The sequence below is a fragment of the Strix uralensis genome, chromosome 16, assembly GCF_047716275.1.
Source record: "Strix uralensis isolate ZFMK-TIS-50842 chromosome 16, bStrUra1, whole genome shotgun sequence".
Taxonomy (NCBI): Eukaryota; Metazoa; Chordata; class Aves; order Strigiformes; family Strigidae; genus Strix; species Strix uralensis.
Window position 1 is genome coordinate 16,242,593 of NC_133987.1, and position 17,967 is coordinate 16,260,559.

At 39.7% G+C, this 17,967-nt stretch overlaps 1 protein-coding gene across 2 annotated transcripts in view; it reads left to right on the forward strand.

Moving 5' to 3' along the window:
• GRIN2A (glutamate ionotropic receptor NMDA type subunit 2A) overlaps window positions 1-17,967 on the forward strand; it is a 192,419-nt gene that overhangs the window by 101,688 nt on the left and 72,764 nt on the right. For both annotated transcript variants that reach the window (XM_074885901.1, XM_074885902.1), the window contains exons 4-5: window positions 1,256-1,848; window positions 15,390-15,504. In XM_074885901.1, the coding sequence (XP_074742002.1) occupies window positions 1,256-1,848; window positions 15,390-15,504 (708 nt within the window). The remainder of the gene's footprint in view (window positions 1-1,255; window positions 1,849-15,389; window positions 15,505-17,967) is intronic.

Sequence of the window (17,967 nt, forward strand, 5' to 3'; positions counted from 1 at the left end):
AGGATAGCAGTTTGCAACCATGTTCATAAAACTTTTTAAGTTAAAAGCACCATGTGTGTCTTTCCTGTAAATGCTGTGTAAGAAATCTTGAATGGTTAATATCTTAGTTTTTAAATCGTAAGCTTTTATTTCAGCAGGAGTTCATGCTTTCTTTATCTGAAAGTGATGCACATAAGTTGCCCCTACTGGTCAGGAATAAATACTGAAATAAAGTAAAAATAAAGAATTATATAGTTTCCTGTGTATAGTTTTGGTACTCTAATAATTGTGATGTATATAAATCTAGAATGTAAAATTCAAAAATAAATTTAGATCTTACAGTAATTTTGTAAAAATAGACCAATGAAAATGTTCATAAATTTAGTGCCAACAGAATATATTATTGTGTTGCCTATTTCTGATAGATGTTGTTAAAAATAAAAGGCACCTGCTGTATAAAATGTTATGAATACTGTAAAAGCCTAAGACAAATATTAGAAACAAGTCTCCTAGCAAACTGACAGCACAGCTGTGTCAGGCAGTGCAGCTACCAGTCACAGACTGTGAGGCCATTGTTTGGATTTCTTTCCATTTAAGTCCTTTAACAAGGACACCGGCAGCTTGCTGGTTGTCCCTGGAGTCCTGTCCTGTTAATTCTACATCAGGCATCAATGGGCCATGTACTCTGAATGGGGCATGATCGGTAGCGAGCCCAGGAATAGTAGTGAACTTAGTACCTGGGGATGATAAATCTACTGCAGGGTTTGACAGCTTCCACCAAATCCAATGAACCTGTGGAAATGAAGTATTCCCGCAGAAATTAGACCCTGAAGTACAGAGCTTCTTCATATATATGCAGCATGTGCATTGCAATTTATTTCCATTGTAACTAAAAATTGGTGTGAATTTATTGGGTTGCAATCCTAATAAGTGTGATGAATCTAAAGCTGCCTGCTGGAGATGGGTTGTTTAACAGTGGGTGGCTGTCTTTAGGGAGCTTCCTCAGTAAGTACTGATTTGAGTTGTCTTCAAGTGATCAGGCACTCAGAAATTTCCTACGTAAATATCTGTTTGTGACTTTTTGGCAAGTATCTCAATTAGCTGTGGTACTTATGATCAGTGTTGTTTATTAATGATATGAATATGATATGGCACATAAAGTTATTGGAATGCAACATAAGTTTGGTAGCAATGGTGGACCAAAGAGAGCAGAAGAATTAGAGATTCTGTTCCCTTCAGACTTGTACAAAATCTTTCATTGTGTTTGGTATTCTAGGATGTGATGTCCACGTTCTTCCAGTTTGGGGCTTCCATCCAGCAAGAAGCCATCATCATGCTGAAGATCATGCAAGATTATGACTGGCATGTGTTCTCTCTGGTGACCACCACATTCCCTGGATATCGAGACTTCATCAATGTCATTAAGACCACAGTGGAAAATAGTTTTGTGGGCTGGGACATGCAGAACGTCATCGTACTCGATACTGCCTTTGGAGATGCCAAGACCCAAATTCAGCTGAAGAAAATCCATTCATCTGTCATCCTGCTGTATTGTTCCAAGGATGAAGCTGTCTATATACTGGATGAGGCTCGTTCCCTGGGCCTTACTGGCTATGATTTCTTTTGGATAGTTCCCAGCCTTGTTAGTGGTAACACAGAAATCACTCCCAAGGAGTTTCCTTCAGGACTCATTTCAGCATCTTATGATGAATGGGACTACAGTTTAGAAGCTCGGGTACGCGATGGCCTTGGGATTATTGCCACTGCTGCATCAGCCATGCTGGAAAAATACTCCTTCATTCCAGAAGCAAAAACTAGCTGCTATGGACAACTGGAGAAAAATGACCGGCCATCTCACACCTTGCACAAGTAAGGCTTAGTGATTTGGGTTTTTTTCCATATGTAACCTTGGTAATTTTCCATTCTATTGCCATTATATGTTTCTTGGAGGAGAATATTGGTTTTTGTTAATCCCATCATGCCCTTTTTAAGCAATGATTTTCAGGTGTTCCAATGCAAGAGGACGTGTTGCACTAGTAACTCTGCACATGTAAATGATGTCATGTGCTGTGGAGAAGAAATACTGGTCTGGATCTGATGTAGAAGATTACAGAAACTGGTCTTAGAGAATATGATGCTGAGTTAATAAAATTGTGCCATTGTTTACTTTAACTGAGGTAGAATTGCCAAAATGCTCTGGAGTCGATGCCTGAATCGCATCAGCAGGAACCTGGTAGTATTTTAGAAGACAAGAGATGTGCAACATTAAAGAGGTGTCCCTGGAAATTACGGAAGTATTAGATGAGTTAGGCAGCTTTTGTCACCTAATGACTAAAATCTGTCACTTCTGCTTGTGAGGACTTTATTTTTGTCACCTGTACTAGAATAACTGCAAAAATTAATCTGCATTAGTCCAAGTTGATGTGGATGTTTTCTCAAAACAGTTTGTCATATAGGAACTGCCAAGGTTTGTATCAGGATTCTTTGCTGCTTTTTTTTTTTTCCTTTTTAATTATCCCTTTTAGACGTGGTACTCTTGATTACTACTACACAGTAATATATTTCTTTATCTGGTTTGTGAGAGGAAGTGAAGGGAATCTTGCATATTTTTTAATAACTCCTCACAATATCTCATATGGAAGCTACTGAGCAGTATTTATGAAATTTATTCTGATCAAATATTGCAGATGAAGTGCTTTCTACAGAAAAGCAGGATGACATTGGCACAAGAAGGAAAGTCAGTGCTGACTTCATATAGGAGATTGTGGAACATTTTTAATCTTCTGAGATGTACGTGCATATTTAGATTAGGAGTTGATTGCCATATGATGTCCTGGAGCAGTTGTTTTCCATGAAAATGGCTTCTTTGTGCACAGCATTCTTCAGAAGCTTTCTTAAAAGCCAAATATTGCCAAGTAAATAGATGTTAACATTTCATACATGCATTTTATAAACAGTGTGACCAAAGTTCAGAAACTTGCACAGTTCTCCTTAGAGAGGACTTGCCTTTGGTATGACATTTCCACTTCTATTTGGACTCCCCTTTACTCTTTCTAAGCCTCTGCCTCTAAAACTGTACAAATTCATGGGAGGCATTGCAGAAAATCTGCAGTTCTTTTCCCGCTGCCCCAGTTGCCCCTGGGGAGTGCCGGGAGGCAGCACTGGGGTGGCTCTCTGGTCCAGCATGGCTCTGGGAAAGCCTTCACACGGTCACTCGTGTCAGGACAGAGCAGCTGGGAGGCACTGCTAGGATGACTGTCCTACCCACACCTAGTGTGTGATCCTCCTGTAGTGCTTCTTAATGCATGTGCTGGCAATGCCAGATAAAAGTGAAAGCTAATAGCATCCCATTAACCAAATTCTGTGCCTTAACAGTGGCAAAGAAGTCCACTATTAATATTTGAACACTAGTTTCTCTGAAAGTTAAATTCTGTTTAGTATTCTGTTGTCAGAGGTGTTGTTGTTTGAGATACTGTGACTCAGTTGGAAGGGCCACAAAAACTTGAACCTGTTTTCAAAAGGACTCCTACCCCATTTTTTGGGTAATATACTAGTGTAGACTTGAATTAGGTATTCAGGATTCAGCATAAGTTGTCTTCCTTCAAACAATCATTTTTTTTCTCATTAAATCCGTACGACTACGAGAATATGACTTGTGAGTGTTAGGGCAGTGAAATTAGACTTCACCAGGAGATTCTGCAGTGTGCAGTGCATGATGCACATAGAAATTATTAATAGGAGAAGTTGTAATATAGTGCACTGTGGTTAATAAAGTCACTTCCCAAAGTGAAACACTGAGCTATGAAGTGAGAATATACTTTCCGTACTGGAGATACGTTGAGCTTCTCTGACACCACAAGAACAAGAAGCAGGCTGGTTTTAATTTAGAAATGTCAGAATTACACTAAAATTAATAAACTTTAAGTAGTCCTTCTTATGTAATAACTCTCCAAGACTATTCTTGTCACATAATCTGCAAGAAAAGCAAGTATATACAAGCATTTAGCAGTGCTAAGTAATCTCTGGGAGATGACCAGTCTCTCCATGCCAAGGTGGATTACGTAAATTCATTGTACTTTTTTTATCCTCATCACTAAATTGTAGGTTTCTTCCTTAAATGTCAAATTAATGCCTAAATTGGAGGTTTATCCTGAAATGTAATCTTCAAAGTTTCAGGTCACAGGTAGTGCAGCTTTGTATTTTAAACTACAAGATAAATGTATATGATGCTGTATTACGGAGTTAAGTTGAACAAAGGGTTTTGGAACATCCTCACAGTGAAAAGGGCTAAAGTAATTATAAACAGCTTATGGACTAGGGATCTGCTGTACTGTGCCTCCCTGTTCATGCTGGAAATCGGTGCCATAGAAGTAGGGTTGCACAAAGGGACACTTCTTGCAAGCTCAGGAGGAGACAGCTCAGTGGAAATCAGGGAAAAGGCTCTATAAGGTGATGCTTGACCAAAACCAAGCTCAAGAATGGAACAAACCCCAGAATTTTTAGACTCCATTATAATGACAGTCTAATTCATCTTTAAACCCGGTATAGTATTCTAAGGCTATGCCATAATAACTAATTTGCTTGTAAATGGAAGATGGTAATGCTTTATGTGTGACTTCCCACATCTAGATAGTGATTTTCATCTCCATTTATGAAGAAATTCTATGTAAAGAAAGCCATGAAGTGAAAGCTCCTCCTTCCTCGTTCTCAAATCCATTGAGTATTAAATTGGTTTGAAGATATATATGCTTTGAAGCACACAATTTATCCTTCCCCTCTTGCTACAGTTCTAAGATGCTTTTATTGGCTTTCTAGATCCAGAAAAAAATCAGGTTTGCTTTAGTTTTTGAAATGATTTGATCAATGTTTATTTCTGATACACATGGGAAAACTAGTTTTTCCCTGTGAATAAAGGATTTAAAATAAAATACAGGGATCATTTTCAATTCATTAAGAAAACATGCATATATATATATATCTATTGATTCAGATCATCTTCTCCCATCTGTGTAAGACCCAGATTCTCCCAGGGCAGGAAAATATTACTGTGTGAAATACTGGCACTAGCGCAGCAGGATACATAGAATTAGCAGCTCATTAATGTAATGTCAGTTGAACAAATGCTTGCTCTCTCTCAGAAAAGGAAAACAAGTAAGCAAACAAACAGCAAAACAAAATAACCCTGCCAGTCGCCATGAAAAATGCTGCTGCTTTGTGAATAGAAATGCTTCTACTTTGTCTAGAAGAGTACTCATGTTGCGTATAGAAGTCATAACCCTGGGAGATACATTTCACAACATTTCCAACTGCTCTGATCTGAACAAGGATGGATGGGGATGACAAAGCTGCTGCTCTATTGTCATTATCCCGAAAAGCAAAAAGATGTGTCTATCCATAGGTAGTCAGGCGTTTACCACGTCGTGTTTATATTTGGTTACGTTCAGTTAACCAAATGCAACCAAATAATATGCACAATTTAGAGACTCATTTTACTTTCAGTAGTGAAGGTGTAGGGCTAGAAAGCTGTCTAAACTGCTCTGAGCAGGCTGTCATTTCATACCCTTCCCAAGCATAGTTTCCTTTATTCGTCATCACCCGAGCAGGAGCAATGTGAAGTGCAAAAGGCCAGGTGCAAATGCATTAGTTGATCCTGCCCTGAGTCACCCGCCTTTAAAAACCTGGGGACTTGGTGGGAACAGTGTTTTGAAATGTGCTCCCCAATGTTCCTGTCTTTCCATGGACAGCCGCACAGTTCATTTTCTTGTCCTTGCTGATGTGCTGCTGTTAGTTTACAGCATGGCTACGAAACAGCGTCTTCTTCGGAGGGCAAGGGTGTGCTGTCTCTCTAGTCCTGATATTCATTCATCAAGTTCAGTCTTTTGATTCCAGCTTTTAGCAGTGACAGATAAATTTTCCTCTTTTTCTTTTGAGCAAAATCAGGGATTAAATGGACACAATAGTTTGATGAATAATCCAGCAAATCTGTTTAATCTTTTCCTGCATACAGATCAACAGCCAATTTACAGAGGATTTGTTCATTTAAGTTCTGTAAAAAGACTTGAGAAAAATAAGTATGATCTGCTTTATTGTATGATTGAAGATGTATCATTATTTAACTAATTATATATGAGGCAAAATGCTTTTTCACTAGTAGCATACTTGCTGTGCAGAAAAACAATGTTATTTACTTTCAGACTCTCCAGGATATTTTGTTTGTCTTTCCCATTTTGTGATCCCACTGCGGTTTTACTGGAACCAGTGTGTGCTTACAGGAGTGCATTGCATGCAGGGTGACGATCTGAGACTGTAACCCAAGCTTCAGTAGTCACTTACATTGCTTACTCAAACAGCTAATTTGAGTATATTTTCAATTTAGTACTTCATTTTTGGTAACTTAAAGCTTGAGGAAGTTTCAGGTTTTGCATGCTGCTAGATTTGCTTATTCTCCTTCGCTACTGCAAATGCTGCTCTGTGGAAACAGATGAGGATGATGCACCTAAACGCTGCAAGCCTTCATGGAGCGCCGAGGCCACAGGGATGCAGGGACCAGCAGATTTCCAGGGAGGACGATATATTTAGGGAAGCATCTCCAGATGAGGACCAAGCTGCCAATCCTAGGTTTAATGTTAACAACTAATTTCAGGTGTCCTGAATTACAAGAAATTATTATTGTCAACATGAAAAAATGAATGACAAAAGATACTCAAGACAAGAAAAAATTTTATCAGTGGCAGGATCCCACTTAGCCTCATTAATTTGTGTGGGAATGTTTTCTGATTAGGACACCCAGTAGTAGAGTATTGTAGCAGCTGGATTTGTTCATAGGGATACACGAATTCTAACTTACTGCTGATGAGCAGATTTTAAACAGTAACAACTAGATATTTGCAGTTCATGTGCTGTAATTGCCCTTCTGTATTATGAGGGCATTTTCCATATAGTTACATTAAACCGCAGGAACTGAATTATGAAACTGTTGTCATGTTCCTTCAAAAGTAAAACTAAACTTCACCAGCAACAAAAGAGGGGTTGTGGAAGAAAACACTCCACCCAAGAGATCCCAATGTGGTGCTGGTTTACTGATGAAGTGATTCAAGAAATTATGGAAAGTCTGTATCAGAATTTTCTCCCAGGTTAGGTCAGTTTAGGAAGCAGAAGGTACCAAACAATTACCAGACTAGGGGCTTTTAGAACATTTTCCACCTTTTTGTGATAAAAAAAATTTAAAACAAGAGAACAAGCATGGCCTCTGTTCTGGAGTTGAGCAGGGCTGAAAGCAGGCCTTGAAATTCAAGATGTAAAATTTAAAATATAAGTGAAGGTTCTGGGAGACAGAGCTGCTGCAGACACCATCCCCTTGCATGAAGCCAAGCAGGCTTCACGGGGGAGAGTTTGGGATGCTTCTGAGGTGGTGTAGCAAAATGTAACCATATTAGTGCTTTTTATGAAATGTTATTGCTAATAATAACGTTAACTCACTAACCCTTCTGGTGTTTAGTTACACTGGTCTGTGGCACCCTGCCAGGGGGCTGGGCCCTTTCTAATTTTGCTTCCTGCCCTTGCCTCCCTTTCAGAAGGACTCCCCAAGAGTTTTATCACTTGTCTGGCAGAATTGGGGCAAAATGACTTTTCCAGACCTAGTGGCAACTAATGCTTTAAGGAGCAGCTGGCAGGAGATGCAAGTAGTTGGCATGCCATTCCCTTTTGACAGTCACTGAGCATATTGTTCCCAAAATTTAATTCATCCATGCTGGCTCAAGGCCTAGGGAGATACAGCTCCAAAGCAGGGTATCGTTGTGGAGTTATATTCAGGAGAGCAAGGCCTGGGGGAAGTGGAGTAGGAGGAGGAGTACGCACAAAGAGAAAGAGGATTCTCTTTGCATCACTGCAAAGGATTTGAATTTAGAAAAAAAAGTCCTACATAGCCTAAGGTTTAAAACTGTCTTTAAAAAAAGCTTCACTATTTGAAAAATGTATTGCTACCTTGTTTAAAAGTGATCAGTTTCAGACCTATCTCTATTTCTGTATGGACTTCAGACCACACATTGTATAGTCTACATTCAGGGTTTCTTGATTTAATTTTATAGACCTTTTTAGGAAATCTATTTCTTAATGATAAATAATTTGTCTTGGGGTTTCCATTGATAAGTATCTTTCAAATTTCACAGTAGAATGATAGTAAGGAAGTTCAGTAGTTCAGAGCCTCAACAAGATGAAGAAAAGACAAAATTTGGATTCACTCCTGCTTTTTTAGGTATGATGCTGGGTGAATGCCAAACCCAGACAGGCTGGCTGTCTAGATTATTAAAATAGTTGGTTCATACTATTTGGAGGAAAGAGAAATATCACCAGATGACATGTTGCTTGTGAGGCATTTTATCTGCTTTAAATCTCAGTTTGGAAATTCCTTCTTTGGGAGAGAAGGGGGAGTTTCTTTTATGAAACCTGTATTTCCCTAAGTCTCTGCTGTTCATTGCCTGTGATTGTCACAGATTTGAAACACTGCTCCATGGTGAAGAAGGGACTGAATAAAAAATGATAGTCCCCAGTGATGGCACCTGAGGAATTTGTCAAGTTTGATTATCTGATCTGGGCTGCAGGATGAGGGAAGGAAATGTGGGTCTCAACTCAAGGCCATGGGGAGTCCCGCAGGCTTTCTGCTCCCTGCAGCTCAGCCTGCATGCTTTATTTTACAGGTCTAGTAACTAAGTTCTCTTCTTTGGAGGTAGCTTAGGAGTGATATGTTTTCATTAATGCCTGTGCCTCACCCATTATATTTTTCCCAGGCAGTGGTCTGTTTGGGAGCTGGATACTAGGTGGATTTCACACTAATTATAAACCAGCCTGTTATCAGAGAGCTGGCTCTGTTCCTGAGCCCAGTGAGTCTGAATTTCTACTTTTAAAGTCTGAATCTGTATAAAATTATAAAGCAGAAAAGGAAGGAGCAAATAGCAGAGTAACCAAAAGAAAGGGCATCTGAGCCAGTTTGCGCTTCCTGTCTCTGAACTTGCTTTAAAACCACGGGGACGTTTGCTGAGGGTGTTTGCGTGACCCTTTTGGTTTCTAAAGGTGTAATTCCTGTATGGGGTGCAGTCCCTCCATTCTGCAGGCCCCCTGGCCAGCTCTCCCCCTGCACCCTGGGGTGCCCCTGCTGCTTCCACGGTTTCCCTCATGATCACACTTGCACCCGCCACAGTTAAAGTTTTAAAGGTAACCCTGGGAATTCAACGTGTTCCCCCCCTGCCTAGTCTGGCGATTTATTTATTGCTAGATACTGTAATGTTATGAAAAGAGGCTAGTGAAGAAGGCGGCTTAAACCTTGGCAGGGGAGAAACCAAAGGATGCTTTCTGTAGGAAAAACAGCTGCTGTTACTAATTGTGTTCAGTTGCACAACTTGATCCTAGCACAGGCAGTTTCATATTTGTATTTCAGTGGATAGATGGAAAGAAAATAAACGTGAAATAGAGAAAAGTGGAGAAAACATGAAAATGAACAGTTTGGATGGGAGAAGAGGGAATTTTTTTTTACTGTTTAGTTTTGGTGAGAGCATTTTTTGTCATATGTATAATAATTATCACAACTACATTGTGTGTATTTATTTTTAAGGGATCAATTAATTAAAAAGTTTTAATTTATTGCACTGCTCCAAGGACTTCCTGGGTCAGTGTATGTACATGCACACAATTGCTAGCTTTTAAAATCTGGGTCTTTTCTAGATGCCCTGAAATTTTACACATTTGTTAAAGTATTTTCTTACATATGACATCTTTTTAATGTTATGATCCTTGCATCTTTCTAGAAGAGTATTTCAGTTTTATTTTAAGCATAAGTAGACCTGTCTGGCCTCAGCAAGCACAGAGTTCCGCTGATTCAGTGTGTAGACTAGTTTTATCCTGTCTCTACAGCAGCACTTCCTCCTGGCTGTGCAATGCTTCTGAGGGATGGTTCCAGATTGTATTCCATATTTTTTACTTATTTCTAGCCCCACAAATCTCAAAAATCTGCATTCCCCTTGTCTTCTGGCCAGGGTTTTCCCTCAGCTTGGCTTACCCCTGGACAAGCCAGTAGATTCAGGGACTGGTTCATATGCTGCTGCCCGTGGCAAAAGTTACCCTGAAAGGGAGAAACAAGGGGATAAGTCTCTTGGCTCACTACTCTTAAAGGGTCATCAGGAGTAAGCTTGGCTTGCTCTGAGGGAGAAATAAATTGTGAAGTAGTGCTGCAGGGTCTTCTGGGACACAGGTGGGTGGGCGTGAGAGTGCCCATCCTGAGGACATGAATATTTGGGAGGATGCTCCCTGCCTTGCATCCTAGAGATACAGCAAGTGGAGGGTGCTGCCGGGTGGGAACTTCCCTGAGCACCATCGCTGGTGACATTCTAGAGGTGACATCGCATCTGCTTCAGCTTTGCAGGATTGCTCTCCTGTGCAGTGTTGTGCTTTTGTTCTGTCTCTGTTTTCTCACATCCCCCACAGAACTTTATGAAGCCAGGACTAGGACTGATCCTCGTTTGAAACAAAGTCATCTTTATAATTTACATGGTTGGGTTTTTTCCTTAAAAAAATGCCCACCACAGAACCACTAAACCTTCTTGCTTTTGCTCTCAAATCCTTGCATCTATTAGGGGAACACTTGTGTATCTTGCATATAAGTATATAAAAATATATGGTAAACATCAACAGAAATCCCATAGCTTGCAAACTTGTTTGCTGTTGTATAACATAGAAGCAGAAAGTCTGCTCCAGGACTGGTCACGGTTTTGCTGGGGTTTCAACTGTTTTCACACATTATGGGAAATCCTCACCAAACACCTTATGGGCAAAGAAAGTCCATGTCTTCTGTAAGGAGACTGCCCAGAAAGGTGCTTCTGTTTCAGTGATATTGTACCCTAGCAAATGGTCTTCTAAAAACTGAGGTCTGATCCTTTTGGCGAAGTCTTCCCCCATTTGTTAATGGAAATTAGAGTCAATTAAGTTGTAATATAATATTTACAGGGTAGGAAAACCCACCTTATTCAAACATGCTCTGTCTTTCTGGATAGTCATACTTTTGACATGGATAAATATTGCACAGTTTTGGCCTTAATCTGAGGCTTTATCTGAATTACTCTTTCTGAGTCTATAAAAATTAAGTTGGAAACCTTGAGAGTGGTTTGTAACCTTGGTGCTTCAAAGGCTTGCTGTAAATACAATGGAAATGTTCTGCTGTGGTGTTTCAACACTTATCTTTTCAGTTTTGTTGGGGAAGGTGACAAGCAAAAAAGAATTGTATAAATGTTTAAAAGTGTTTTGAAATATATAGTACAGGCTTGGTTCTTTGCATGATAAAAAACTGTTTTGGATTCAGTGTGAGAGTAGCTTAATTTCTGCCCCCAAAAATCTCATTTTTCATACGTGTATCACCTGAGGAATATTACTCACAAACTTTGCAAAAGTTAATTAAGACTTCAGTGTCATAATACTATCACAAGGCTTTCTGCTATCATGTCTTTGCAAAGGTTACAGCATTAATGAGGTATGAAAACAGATTAACTACTAATCCAAGGTGTATTCTGAATTGCCCCCTTAAAGTAACAAGCCTAAATAATCAAGCACCTCATTTAGTTAAGAACAGGAATATGCAATTTGAAAACTTCTTCAGAAATACCTTTTGACCAATTCAGAAGCCAAAGACATCTTGCACAGAATTAATCTTGGGCAAACTTAAAACTCTAGAAGCATAACGTGTAATATAAATACTTTCTTTTCCTCACTCTTCCTAAAATCAGAAACAGAAAAGCACATGGTTGTTTTTCGTAGAGACAAGCAGTTTAGGATCTTGGCCAGTAAAAACAGAGCAGGTCTTCTGTCCTTTGTGGAAGAAATATGACAATTTAAAAGGGAATGTAGATTGTAGGCATTGGTTTCTGAAGAACTCAGGCAGCTGATGGATTTCATACAGAAGGGTGCTTGGGAAAACAAGTCCTATTTTATTGCTGCAACATTGAGAAACTGGGGTACCTCAGACTGCATCACTCACTGGTACTCACTGGTACCTTTGTATATGACTCAGACAATACAATTTGAAGAGACTTTTACAGATTAGAGACTTTTCTTTAACTTGCAAGTTTTAGTAGTTTCACTACTAAATGGCTGGTAAATTCACATAGTTTAAAAAATATACTGAGTTCAGTTTTTCAGTTTAGATTTGTGGTTCATCTTTCTTTTTGCAGCATTTGAGCATCACTGCAACTACAGCACTGCATCTTGTGATGGCCCTTGACTAGCTTCTAGCCTAGAGCATTTGGAAATTAATCCCAAAGTATGATGAGTGTTTGAAATCTGGGGTAGTGATCCTACCAAACTACATGAAAGACGGGTTCAACTGAAGTCCAAGCACCAATGTAATTAAAAACCCAGCTGGACACAAAAGCCTGATGTAGTAGAGCATGTGTGTTTGTGGTCCAGCCCTTAGGAGGACACAAAACGCTCAGCTTTCAGTTTTATTGAAATTAGGTGATTTCTGCCTGGCCCCACAAGAGGATGTGTTCATTGTGGGGGATGTTATTCCACATGTATGAATTAGGAGGGAACCTGTGAGGGAGGGTGCAAAAGTACAAATACAAGTAGTACACGTTTTCACAGTATGTCCTTGTTTTCCCCTTGCAGTGACTTCCTGGGCATTTTATTCCTTGGGACACAATGCATTTGATTTTCAGAAGTGAGCAAACGTTATGCTGGTTTCTTACATGTGTGCACAAGCAAATTCTGTTCGGTGGTTCACCACTTCCTTTCAAGGTGGCAAACAAGCTTTTTATTCCTAAGCAAGCTCTTTCAGTGCTGGATGAAAAATGTAATATATGAGAAATTAGTTCAACTGAAAAGCAAAGTTCTGCCAAGGGGAAAATTTTCACGCCGAAAGTCTGCCACAAAATATGAGTTATTACGATGGGTGAATTTACAAATTGCTGTCAAACCAGTGCTGAATGATGTTAATATGGCTGTTTAGGGCAGTGCACATTTAATTATTAACTGATATGATACAATGCCATTATTTCTTCTGGGTCTATATAGTTTTATTTAGTGTGCTGCTTCTATTGGGATTTTTGGGCAGCCGTGTCAATTCAAAGCCTTCTCCTTTGAGTGTGGAGCTGAAGAATTTTGCCTATGTCAGATTCACCAGGAGACCATGCTACTACTACTGCTACAAAAACAATGAAACAAAGAAACATGTAAAGCAGTATCAGTTTCTTGTGGATAAAATATTACAGAGAGATGTACGAAGAACAGTTAAAGTACTTTTAACACCCTTCAAAACATATCAGTCTACAGGATTGAATAATATTGGTGTTGAGTTGAATTCCAGAAGGGAGAGCACCTAGGTGAAAACTTGGACTGAATTTCTTTCAATGAAATATGCTGAGAATTCAGTGCAGTTCAGTGCAATTAACTTCAGACCATGGATGTGAGGTGGGAGGGCACATTATCTTCTGGTTGTGTCGTGGGATCTCCGAGATTCTGAATTGCAGTTTTACCTCTCACCCGCAGGATAGCCCTGTCAGGCTCACATTGACAGTCAAGACAGAGTTTTGATGTTTTTCAACATGACCAAAGAACACCAATGCCAATACCAGCCTTTTACTCTCTTCCCTTTCATGCCTGATTTTCATAGGTGACAGAATTTCAGATAATGTATAAAATGATAGATTTTTTTCAATATCACAGTCCGGGGAGCTTGACCTGTGTGCTGTGGTAGTTCAGATTCTTGGCAGTAAGTTCCCTGTATTTGTGCTTTAAATAAAAACTGCAATTTCTCATCACTCTTTCTGACCCTGGAGCGGTGGAAACAATCTGTTCTCACTGAGAAACACTGAAGCTATGTGGAACTGGAGCAAACGTAAACATGGATTTATGCTATAAGTCTGTGGAAAATTTTGAGAGAAAATTATTTTTGAGGAAAGTAAATTTTGTTAGATGGCCAGAATGCTGGCATTTCTGAATCAATGAAAGGACAGTGCTTTGGAGAGGAGGGTACATGGTTCAGTGATGAATGGAAAGCAATAATTAGAAATTAAAAACTATGCATATTAATCAGGAAATGGAAGAACTAAGTAGACTATACTATAATTTGTATAAACTCAGTAAGGAATTTAAGACCTTTAGGGGCAAATCTATGGCTAGAAAAGCTGTAGGAATCTACAGAGTTGAAGGATGTCTTTAAGGTGATGAGTAGAGTAATGAGATCCTTACCCCAGGGTAGATCAGGTCCTCGGCAGTGTCTGGCTGTGGAGCACTTCTGGCCCGTGGCTGGTGTTCATGAAGCCACCTGTGGTGTTATTCACCGAGTTCACAAGTGTCCCTTGAGGGCACAGCCCAGGTCAGAGCAATGACTCAGTAGAGGTGATGTAATCATTGCTAATGACAGGATTACTTAGAAGCAGTATTCTGTCCTTAGAACATGCATGTTAGCGTGGCAATACAGGACAACAGAGAAAGCAAGAAAGAGTACTGTAGCACATCTTAGGAGAGGTACCTCTTGTTGTAGCACTGAGTAATTTCCTTCCGTTGTCATAAATTTGTACAAAATTTTTGGTTAAGTAAGTCTTTTCTTTTGTAGCTGAACAAAGAGCCTGTGGTAAATAAACAGTTTTATTGATTCAATGCTCAAACTGCTAAGTCTAAAGGCAGGAAATTTGGGATTGAACTGACATTTTCAACAAAAATTTAAAAATCCTCCTGTACATTTTATTCTGAGTCCCTTTAATATTTTTTTTCTCTTCAAAGTGCTAATTAATTTATGTATCTTTTGAAAACCATTGAAAATTAACCTAAATACAAGAAAAGTTTATGTATCTTTTTTCTTTTTGAAATTACTGAACTGAAATGTTATCAACTTCCTCAAAGTTTTCATGTCTGGTTTTGGCTGAGGGCATTAGTGGAATTTATCCAAGTGTCACAAAGACACCATGTGTAGCTACAGTGTCGGAAAGGGCTGACAGGACTCCTGGAGGTATAGGCAGGTGAAGCCAGAGGAGATGCACTTACTCTATGTATTAGTCTAGTGAGATAATAGTATAATGTTACATACAGAGCTGATGTAGACATGTTTAAAATGATCCTGAAAAACTGGAGAGCTTGTGCAATGTGCCAGAAAGATTATTCATGGAGTGTACAGGTCATACATAATGTGGAAGCTGCTTTAAAAATTATGTCTGCATTAAAAATCATATGTAAACAGTATTTTCCTTTGTCTTCTGCTATGGACTGCCTTGAAATGCTGAGTCCCCATGCTGCAAACCTAGGCTTTTCACAGCAATAGCAGGATTCGGTGCATGTATTTCATCAGTGGTTCTGATGACTGAACTAGCTTGCTCATTAACTGCTGGACAGCTCATTAATTTTTCAATGAACTTTTTTTCCTTGCCTTCTAGGTTTATGATGAATGTGACTTGGGAAGGTAAAGATTTGTCCTTCACAGCAGATGGTTATCAGGCACACCCCAGGCTGGTGGTGATAGTACTGAACAACGATCGTGAATGGGAAAAGGTGAGCATGACCTCTGGGTAAGAGACGTGAGAGGAGATAGGAGAGACTTGGTAGAACCCTATTAATGTCAAATAGACAGATTAATGTCATGAATGTCAATGATGATATTCTACTGTAGCAGGTTTGTCACAACAGTTCAGAAAAGATAATTTTACCTTATTCTGAGTCGGTCTAAGGGAAAGCAACGTATCAGTGAAGATAAGCCATGTGCATTTCAGAAGATTTCTGTGAAACACGCTTGCATTTATTATTACAATTTAGTAAAATAAAATGGATGACTGAAAAATGTCCAGAAACTTGGGCCTAACTACCTAAATTTGGATAGATTTGTATATCTTGACAACTCATAGAATCATAGGATGGTTTGGGTTAGAAGGGACCTTAAAGATCATCTAGTCCCAACCCCCTGCCATGGGCAGGGACACCTTCCACTAGCCCAGGTTGCTCAAAGCCCCGTCCAACCTGGCCTTGAACACTGCCAGGGAGGGGGCAGCCACAGCTTCTCTGGGCAACCTGTGCCAGTGTCTCACCACCCTCACAGTAAAGAATTTCTTCCCTATATCTAATCTAAATCTACCCTCTTTCAGTTTAAAACCATTACCCCTGGTCCTATCCCTACACTCCCTGATCAAGAGTCCCTCCCCACCTTTCCTGTAGCCCCTTCAAGTACTGGGAGGCCACTATAAGGTCTCCCTAGAGCCTTCTATTCTCCAGGCTGAAGACCCCCAACTCTCTCAGCCTGTTCTCACAGGGGAGGTGCTCCAGCCCCCCAAGCATCTTCATGGCCTCCTCTGGCCCTGCTCGAGCAGGTCTGTGTCCTTATGTTGGTGCCCCCAGAGCTGGACACAGCACTGCAGGGGGAGGTCTCAGGAGAGCAGAGTAGAGGGGGAGAATCCCCTCCCTCACCCTGCTGGCCACACTGCTCTTGATGCAGCCCAGGACACAGTTGGCTTTCTGGGCTGCGAGCGCACATTGCTGGCTCACAGTCAGTTTTCCATCCAGTAACACCCCCAAGTCCTCCTTCTTGGGGCTGCTCTCAATCCACTCCTCGCCCAGCCTGTGTTTGTGCTTGGGATTGCCTCCAGTCCTTTTATTTGCTTGGATTTGTATTCTTTGGCAGATTTTACAGTAAAGTACACTTTTTTTTTTTTGAATGTGAAATTCCTGTTGAATTGACAGATAGTCCCTATAACATTTGCCTAAAAATTTCAGAATCTTGACTTGTGTTCTCCTGGTAGGCAAGTGATCTCCGTAAATCTCTATATAGGCTAGAAGGAAAAGTGTCTTAATATCAGAGATAATCACAGATACGAGTAATAAAAGAAAAGACTTTATCATGAGCATTTTTTTCTTTAAAACTCACACCTCAGCTTGTTATTGTTTCGGCTCTGAGTTTTTCAGGCTATCTGTGGTCCCATGTTTTAAAAACAGGGGACCTTAGAAAATGTTTATGATATGAGACTGTAGGAAAAAATACATCTTTATCATCCACCAGTTGTATTTTAAATTCATAAAACATGATGCTGCATTATCTAAATTGCTGCTGAAATCTATAAACTCTTTTTCTTATAGTTTTAGGATCCCATAAAATCAACTTAAAACTCCAGTTTATAAAACCACAAGACTCTTCATGATGTTGAATAATAATGACAAAATAAGAATTACTGAAGGACATCTCAGTAAATATGCTAGTCATGCAAAAACACAGAGAGTAGTCCTAGATTATGCTATGTAATTCTTTATGTTCATTTGATGCAAATTTAATTCTCTGGATGAATTTAATCCTAACCAAATGTGTCAATCAGAATCTTTGAAGGAATCTTTTGCTCAGTAACCATTATGAAAATTTCTTACCCTATTTTAAAATTCTTCAGCAGTCTGCATTGCATATATATAATGTTCTGGAAAAGAATATTATACTACTTGGGGAATATTAGTATGAGGCACCAAAGGGAGAAAATGGTTAAGAGAGGCAGCCAACAATGCTTATGGTATAATGATTTAATACATTTTGTACCTTGAAACTTCTTTAAAGAGACCATTCAAAGGACAAGGGGAGATAGGTTTGATGTTTTTGAAAAATGAGCTAACAGCAGCTAAGAAATGCCCGATATATGAACTGGCATTATTTCCAAGAAATAACTTGAGCCTGTTTTAACCTTCAAGCGTCTGCCCTATCAGAGAATGGAAGATTTAGTGCAGGGTTTGCTGTATCTAACTGTGCATGTTGTACAGCAGCAGCGCACGCCCCACCTGCTGCGCTGGGCTACAAGACTCTCAGTAGGCCGATGCTTACGTTGTCTGAGCACAATTTTCCATCTGATAAATCCCTTCCTGCTTATTGTCATGTTTGAGGGACTCCTAGGAGGAATAAAAGAGTGACTGAAGGAAGGCTCCCGCCCAGAAAAAAAATTATACATCTGCTCCTAGCTGCCCCTTTGCTTTAGAGCCCTTTTGGTAGCA